This window comes from Equus przewalskii, chromosome 19 (assembly GCF_037783145.1).
Source record: "Equus przewalskii isolate Varuska chromosome 19, EquPr2, whole genome shotgun sequence".
In the NCBI taxonomy this organism is placed as follows: Eukaryota; Metazoa; Chordata; class Mammalia; order Perissodactyla; family Equidae; genus Equus; species Equus przewalskii.
In genome coordinates this window covers 3,982,334-3,990,498 of record NC_091849.1, presented here as the reverse complement: position 1 = coordinate 3,990,498, position 8,165 = coordinate 3,982,334, and the positions used below count along the sequence as shown (strand labels likewise).

Below are 8,165 nucleotides of genomic sequence, written 5' to 3'. Positions count from 1 at the left end.
TTGCATCTCTTTCTTTCAATTCTTCTTCATTCATTGGCTGTGTCGGTTGCCTAGGAAACCGCGCGCATCTCGGCTGCAGAGTTGGCGGTCAGGCTACCGCGGCTGCTAGCTGTGTATTAAGTGGTGAAGGCAGGCAGGCAGTGGGAAAATCCGAAAGCTAGATGTCTTGTAATTTCAATGTGTATAAAAAAATATGTCTTGCTTTTAGAAAACAATGCTTTGAAAATTTACTACCACGTCAGCTAGTAATGCCCCCTTTCTATCAGACTTCTTCAATTAATTAAATAATGACTCTCTGAGTAACAGATAAATGCAAAACCACTTGAGAATTTGCCATTGAAAAGACCCTGAAAGTTGTGAGAGTAAGTATAATTTTAATAGCTTAGGGGGTATCTTACCTCAGCCACACAATCAGTTCTGGATAAAACAAATGTTAAATTTTATTTTACTCTGTTATTTCTGCAACTATCTCAGGAAGGGGAAATTTAGAAATATTAGTACATCATTAAAACACTAACAGCATGTAAGTAATGACAAAATATATTGTCCTGCCAACTTCATCTGACATACAATGACCTAGAACTGTGTACAATAAACAGACAAAAAGAAATGCTGGAGGACTCAATTGAGAACGAATCTTTTTTTTTTTTTTTTTTTTTTTTTTTTTTTTTTTTTGCTTTGAAAGCCCCTTACTAGCTTCTTTTCGAGAGCTACACGGATTTAAGGATGATAAGGGTTAGCTGACGAACTGAAAGACTTCAGGGAAAGACTTGGCTGTCTTCCAACACGAGATCAGGTCCTTGTGAAAATAAAAATGTGCAGCATCATAATTCCAGATTGGGGAGAGGGGCGTAGAGCAGTTAACCAGAAGGCCGGCTCGGAAGGGGGCGGGGGTGGGGGGGAGGACAATACCCGCAAAACGTGTGAAAGGAAAGTAGATCTTCAACCAAAAGTGCCGAGTCCCCAGGGCGTCCGGGCTTTCAGAAGGATGAGTTCCAGCCTCCCCCTATTCCAAACCCCGTCCCCTAAAAGAAAAACCGAGAGGAAAGGGTGCGTGCTTTTATCCACACGGTCTTGAACATGCGTTTTCACGCGAGCACTCCGCGGAGATCTGGCTCTGAAACAGAAGCTGAGAAATGAGACCGCGGGGTGGGGGGCCGGCGGCGGGCTCAGATGACCGCGCGGCGTGGAGGCCCTCGGCGCCGGCAGCCGGGTGCTGACCGCTCTCCACGCGTCTGCCGCAGCAGCGCAGGGGCGGCCCTCGCTTGGTGCCTTCCCGTGAGGCTCAGTCCCGTCGGAGCCGCCATCCCTAGGTCCCTGTGCTGACACCATTCACAGCCCTAGGGCCCTGGACCTTCGCCGAGGTCAGGCCAAGAGGCAGTCACCTTCCCCGAGGTCTGGGGCGCCCGGAAGGCGAGATTCCGGCCTGAACCCTGTCTGTAACTTGCTGTGTGACCTTGGGAATCGCTCGCCCTCGACGTTTCTGCAACTGTAGGACCTGGGGTAGAAACTCGGAGTCAAGCCCCAGGGCTTGGACCCCACAAGTGGGGCATGTGGGCGGACCTTCCACTCCTCTGCCTCTCTCCCGACCCCACCCTAAACCCCACACGGTAGCCACGTCTGGGGAACTCTGCCCTGAGCTTCAGTCTGGGCGAAATGGGTGTCTGGGGGCTGCTGGGCTTTTGTTCTCTATTCCTCTTTGTGTACTGGAAACGAGCTGCAAGCCCCCCTTCCACCCCCCAGCGGGAAAGGGAGGCGATGACAGCTTGCCGATGGTTCTGGGAGGGTCTCACTCAACAGCTGCAGGCTCCGCTCAGCACCACCGGAACCCCGGTCATTGGGCCCCTGTCGCCAGAGGATGAAAGGGGGTCATGCCACCTCGCAGACGACCTTTCCCTCGTCAGGAGGGGGCGGGGGCGCTTCCCCCTGGAATTGCAGAGACCAGGCTCCCGGTCTGCAGAGAACGTTTCAGCCACCCTTTCCCCTCCCACCCTACGCGGGTTCGGCTCTCTCTCCCTCCCTCCCTCCCTCCCTCTCTCTCTCTCTCTCTCTGTCTCATACACTCACACACACACACACACACACGTAAAGTAACAAAGAGATCAGTTCCTTCTTCGACTACCAGGAGACTGGATTTGAAGGCGTGTCCGTGCTCCGAGTCTACGCGCACGCGCTGTGTGTGTGTCTGGGTCTCCGGTGGCCTGTTCCTCGCGCTGCAGCAGTTTTTAGGCGTGTCCCTCACTCCCATCAGCAGCACGAGGTTGAGGACCTCGTAGCCGCCTCGGGGCCCGGACCCTGATGGAAGATGAGAATATTAGCAGTGCGGCAGGCGATGACCACCCTTAGAACCCACCCCCTTACTGGACAATGGATGAACCGAACCCAGAGAGGGGGTGCGCCTGGGGCGTAATTTTTAAATACTCAATTGTGGGAGATATTTCATGCATCTGTGAGCTCTTTGTTCTGCCGCAGCCCCGCCCGCCGGACCCCACCCTTGTTCAGACCGCTGGACAGTCACACTGCGCGGCCAGCCACTCCCACCCCAGCCACTCCCAAGGAACAAAAGTCAGCCCGCGGGCTGGAGGGGTCCTTGGTACCAGCCGGGGAGCTGTGGACTCTTGGAGAGGGTCGGGCAGGACCGGAGGGGGCGCGGAGGTCGCCTCATCCCTGGATGCTGCAGCAGAGACAAAAGAGAGAACAGGCGGATGCTGGGGGCGGGGCACAGGACACCCTGGGGCTCTTGGGCCTTGGGTATCCAGGGTCTCGACTCTCCAGACCCCAACATTCTGATCACGCACGACTTCCTCCTGCGACCACCTGTCCTCTCCCGAGCCTCTGTGTGAGGGGCGAGCCGGCGCGGACAGTTGTCGGCCTCTGGGGTTGGGAAAAGGGCAGTGGTCTCACCAGGGGCGGGTGGCTTAGGGATCTCTGGCCCTTGGCAGAGGAGGCGCCGCAATGCGCGATGGCAGCGCAGCGTGCGCCGCTTCAACCCTTCCACCTGCCAGAGCCCGGAACACAGCACGCTCCTTCCCCGCGTTCCTGACGGCCTCCCCACCTGCTCCAGTCCTCCTGCCCACCCCATCCAGTGCCAGCCCTCCCCCCATACCTGACCTGCCATACTGGTCGCCATCGCCTAGCCACCCTCCCGCCCACGGTTCCTTTACCCACCCCCAATTCTCAGTCCCAACTTTTTCTACCTCCCCGCAGTCTTAGACAATGGGCACGCCCCCACCCTACTCCCGGGAGCCCCCTCTCCTCTCCGGGTCCGCAAAGCTGTGCTGATTGGCCGCGGGCCCATGGTCCAGCCCCTGGGCCGGTCCCTGGGCCTCGGAGCATTACGTCAGCGGGTCCTGGAGAGAGCTAGCGCGAAGGGGACTGGGGGGCTCGGGCTAGGGGCGCGGCCTGCGCGGGCCGCCCCACCCTCCTTGCATAAAAGGCCGAGCCCGCGGGGCCGGCGCTCTCAGCCGGTCGGTTCCTGGGCGCGTTCCTGGTGACCCCGCAGTGGGTGTGTAAGGGAGGACGGACAGACTTACCAGACGCCGACCGGGGCCAGAAGAAGCTAGCCAGCACCATGCGTGAGATCGTGCACATCCAGGCTGGCCAATGTGGCAACCAGATCGGCGCCAAGGTGGGCGCGCCGCGGGGAGGGCGCCAGTAGGGGGCGGGGACCTGACCTAACGCCCCTCGGGGTTCCGGGGCGCGAGCGCCGTCCTGAGCAGGCCCGGGAGTCTCCAAGCGCAGACCTTCGCGGCTGCTTTGTGCAGCGGAGTAGGGCGTGGGCTGGAGGCGACTCTCGGAGGGAAGGATGGGGGAGGAACCTCTTTTTCTTTTTTGCTGTAACTCATTTTGAATCGCGGTCCCTCCTCGGTCTCCCTTACCCTGCTCGCCGCTTAGCCAGGCCCGCGGGCCTGGAGAGGGCGCGGGTGTGTCCGCGAGGCTGTGCGCGCGCGTTTGTGGAAGGGGCAGGGACACAGGAATTGATTTTACTCGCTTGAACCCGAGTCGAGCTGCGGGGGTAGGGGAGGAGAGCGACTGTCTTGAGGTCTCGGGACGTGCCTTGAATCTAAACCCACCCTCCCTCGGCTCCCTCTCGCCTGTTCCCCCGTTCACCCCCTCCGCGCTGGAGTCCCCGCTCGCCCGCCCCCCGCTGTAACCCTGAGCGCCAAGCTCTCCCCCGCCGGTGCCGGCGGTCCCGTTGCTGATCTCCCCCCACCCCCACCTCCTGCGGCGAGCAGCTGTTCGCCCAGGAAACGCCCAATTTCAACTTTCTGACCCTGCAAAATACAAGCCCTGCGGCTGCGACGCGTCATGCTGCCCTAAGCTCCTGACAGGTTGGGTGGTCGGAACGGAGTCGGGCTTTTCATTGTGTGTCGCGGCCTCTCTGTGGGGTTGAGCATGGCTAAATGCAACCTTTTTCCGTGTCTTAGTTTTGGGAGGTCATCAGCGATGAGCATGGGATCGACCCCACTGGCAGTTACCATGGAGACAGTGACTTGCAGCTGGAGAGAATCAATGTGTACTACAACGAAGCCACTGGTGATTGCCTTTTCTTCTCCCTTTGATTTTTCACTCCCCTTTTCCGCTGGACTGACTCCAAGAGTGTGGCCCCAGGGGTGGGTGGACTGGAGGATTTAGGATTCCCACTCTTTCAATGGGGTATTGCAGTGGGCTCCTTTGAGAATCCGGTGGGTCATGTGTCATCTTTTGTTTGGGGGCAACAGCAGAACCTGCAAAAAGGAAGCTGGTACAAGCCCTTGTCTTCCAAGCTCTCTGCCTGCAGGTCTCAGTCTGGCTCTTGTCCCCCACAGGTAACAAGTACGTCCCTCGGGCCATCCTGGTGGATCTGGAGCCGGGCACCATGGACTCGGTCAGGTCTGGACCATTCGGCCAGATCTTCAGGCCAGACAACTTTGTGTTTGGTGAGTGACTGGCGTGGCTGATGGCCTGGGAGGCTTATTTTGCTCTGGACAGTGCAGGGTGAAGGGAAAATATGGAGGACATCCAATTGTGTGCAGGCTTAGTCTTAATAAGAGCTAAAAACGAATTTGCCTTTCAACCTCTAACAGCTAGGTATTCCTAGCCTTCCCTTCTTCCTTTATAATTATATCCATGACTATGTATTTTAATGTCTGGCCATTTTGGTGATAACCTGAAATAATCTCGTCTGAGCACTGACTCACTGATCTATATTAAGGCGTTTAAGGTAAAAAGGAATTTAATCCAATCGTCAGTGACTTGTGAAGTCTTTTCCTTCTGGCAGGCCAGAGTGGTGCCGGAAACAACTGGGCCAAGGGCCACTACACAGAGGGAGCCGAACTGGTGGACTCGGTCCTGGACGTGGTGAGGAAGGAGTCAGAAAGCTGTGACTGTCTGCAGGGCTTCCAGCTGACCCACTCGCTGGGGGGTGGCACTGGGTCCGGGATGGGCACACTGCTCATCAGCAAGATCCGGGAGGAGTACCCAGACCGCATCATGAACACCTTCAGCGTGATGCCCTCGCCCAAGGTGTCAGACACGGTGGTCGAGCCCTACAATGCCACCCTCTCTGTCCACCAGCTGGTGGAAAATACAGATGAGACCTACTGCATCGACAACGAGGCCCTGTATGACATCTGCTTCCGCACCCTGAAACTGACCACCCCCACGTACGGAGACCTCAACCACCTGGTGTCGGCCACCATGAGCGGCGTCACCACCTGCCTGCGCTTCCCAGGCCAGCTGAACGCAGACCTGCGCAAACTGGCCGTGAACATGGTGCCCTTCCCCCGCCTGCACTTCTTCATGCCCGGCTTCGCCCCGCTGACCAGCCGCGGCAGCCAGCAGTACCGGGCCCTGACGGTGCCCGAGCTCACCCAGCAGATGTTCGACTCCAAGAACATGATGGCCGCCTGCGACCCCCGCCACGGCCGCTACCTCACCGTGGCTGCCATCTTCCGAGGCCGCATGTCCATGAAGGAGGTGGACGAGCAGATGCTCAACGTGCAGAACAAGAACAGCAGCTACTTCGTCGAGTGGATCCCCAACAACGTGAAGACGGCCGTGTGCGACATCCCGCCGCGCGGCCTCAAGATGTCCGCCACCTTCATCGGCAACAGCACGGCCATCCAGGAGCTGTTCAAGCGCATCTCGGAGCAGTTCACGGCCATGTTCCGGCGCAAGGCCTTCCTGCACTGGTACACGGGCGAGGGCATGGATGAGATGGAGTTCACCGAGGCCGAGAGCAACATGAACGACCTGGTGTCCGAGTACCAGCAGTACCAGGACGCCACGGCCGACGAACAAGGGGAGTTTGAGGAGGAGGAGGGCGAGGATGAGGCTTAAGTTCACACTTCAAAGCAGGTTAGGAAAAGTTGAGAAGGCAAGCAAGGGGGAGGGGGGCTTCCTGGTGAAAATATCTTGGCAGTTGGAGGAAAGAAGCATGGTCTACTCTAGTTGTGTGCGCTGGTTCTCTGGTGCTCTTCACTGTTGCCTGTCATTTTTTTCCTTTTTGTAACATTGATGACATCAATGTAACATTTGAGGTATTTCTGAACTACTGTTGTAATGGCTAAAATCACATAAACGTTTGTGTCCTAATGGTGTCCTCTTTTCTGTCTCCTTCTTGTCTTTATTGAATTCTTTATTATCTATTTAATTGTAACTTTCTGAACACATCATATTGAATTTTTCCTTTAGAAAAGGGAAGGGATAGGTAAAGGCTCAGATGAGTTTACTCTTCCAGTATAGTGAAATTGAGCCAACCGCCTTCATACCCAATGGATTCCCCATCATGGGAGATGAGCCCAAATTTTAAAATGGCTTTAAGTAAATATTTTATTAGTTGAAAGATGCCTACTTGAAAGCACACTAAATGTATTTTCCTGTAGAAATCCTGCTATGCCTTTATTTCCTTTACAAAAAAATTTTTGTTCTATATGCACACAGCACAAAATCCTAAAGGAGAGAGAGGGGAAAGTCTCTTCCTCCTGGGGCCCTTGGGACAGTCTTCCTCCCTGGAAGGCAACCATTCTTACTGTTTTCTTTCTTGCATCCTTGCAGAAGTATTTCATATATCTTCACGCCTATGTAGGTTATTCCCTTTTTTCTTTCTTCATATGTGTTATGATACACTGTTCTGCTGCCTCCTTTTTTTCACTAAACCGTGTATCTTTAAAATACAGAGAGCTTCCCTCCTTTAAATGGATACATAGTATCCGTTATGTATTTGTGCCATCTTTTATTTAACCAATTCCCTACCAATGGAGGTATGGTTGTTTATACTAATCTTATAGTATAACATATAATTGAATGAATCTTGCCACAATGAATCATTTGTGCATATATTACTGTGTATATGAGAATAACTATCCTGTAAATTTCTCTGAGTGGAATTTTCTGTCAAAGGGTATATGATACTATGCCTTTTTAGATTAATGAAATCACCTGTTCTTAGGAATAGCCATAGATTTGTAAATTGTTAATATACTAAAATTCTTAAGCAACTTTTTCTCCTAGTAATCATGTTTATAGTACATTACAAACTATTTGTTCTCAAGTTAACTACCTTTGAATTTATACAAAATTATAAATTCCAGGTTATTGGAAAATTTTCCTTTAAATAGGCAAGCCCCGGGAATTTTCAGTTTATTGCATTCTTACCATGCAGAGCTGGGATTTGGGATTTGAATGCAAGCCTACCATTAGACTCAAACTCAACCACTACAGAAGCCATGGGATTTCAACAAGTGACCTTCAGTCAAGATTATATACTTCTGTAGGATAAATCATACTTTGCCAAAATGGTGCCAATGCTTTGCCTTAATCTGGGCCAGTCACTTTCTCATTTTGGGAATAAAGGTGGAGTGTAAGTTGTAAACAAATGTACAAAACTTATTTACATACCCCTATAGAAAGAAAAACATGAAGAAAACCATAGGTTTACTATTTTTCTAATTTTTAGACAAATTCAAAATTAGAAAAAAATTGCTTTAAATCTGATTGTGTTTATTTCATTCTACTTGATTCCACTCCCACTTAAATGTTTAAAAAAAGAAAAGAAAAAGAAGAAGAAAGGTGAGGGATGGATAAGAGATTTCCATATTAAAGAGGCTGAAGTATATTTGAAAACAATTTTGAAGAAAAGAGTGAGCAGCGTCATTCTAAATAGTGTGAAACTAAGTCAATTC

At 52.7% G+C, this 8,165-nt stretch overlaps 1 protein-coding gene and 1 long non-coding RNA gene across 5 annotated transcripts in view; one reads left to right on the top strand and one right to left on the bottom strand.

Annotated features, from left to right (window-relative positions):
• Positions 1-415: 415 nt before the first annotated feature.
• The window catches only part of LOC139077212 (uncharacterized), a 29,354-nt gene continuing 21,604 nt past the window's right edge, over positions 416-8,165 (bottom strand). Inside the window, exons 1-5 of one of the 4 annotated variants that reach the window (XR_011529532.1) lie at positions 3,107-3,177; positions 2,598-2,674; positions 2,123-2,295; positions 913-1,025; positions 416-799 (exon numbers count right to left, since the gene is read on the bottom strand). This is a non-coding gene — a long non-coding RNA (uncharacterized lncRNA). Of the gene's footprint in view, positions 800-912; positions 1,026-2,122; positions 2,296-2,597; positions 2,675-2,904; positions 3,036-3,106; positions 3,178-8,165 lie in introns of those variants that run through there. The other 3 variants (XR_011529533.1, XR_011529534.1, XR_011529531.1) reach the window with 3 other exon arrangements.
• LOC103556319 (tubulin beta-2B chain) lies at positions 3,026-6,576 on the top strand. The gene is made up of 4 exons (XM_008528370.2): positions 3,026-3,628; positions 4,428-4,536; positions 4,809-4,919; positions 5,261-6,576. Exons 1-4 carry the CDS (start codon positions 3,572-3,574, stop codon positions 6,319-6,321), a joined length of 1,338 nt encoding a protein of 445 aa, XP_008526592.1. The 5' UTR covers positions 3,026-3,571; the 3' UTR covers positions 6,322-6,576.

Coding starts and splice junctions, on each gene's coding strand:
- LOC103556319 (XM_008528370.2), top strand. CDS start 3,572: ATGCGTGAGATCGTGCACATCCAGGCTGGCCAATGTGGCAACCAGATC. Junction 4,537..4,808: donor GTACTACAACGAAGCCACTG/GTGATTGCCTTT, acceptor TGTCCCCCACAG/GTAACAAGTACGTCCCTCGG. Junction 4,920..5,260: donor GCCAGACAACTTTGTGTTTG/GTGAGTGACTGG, acceptor TCCTTCTGGCAG/GCCAGAGTGGTGCCGGAAAC.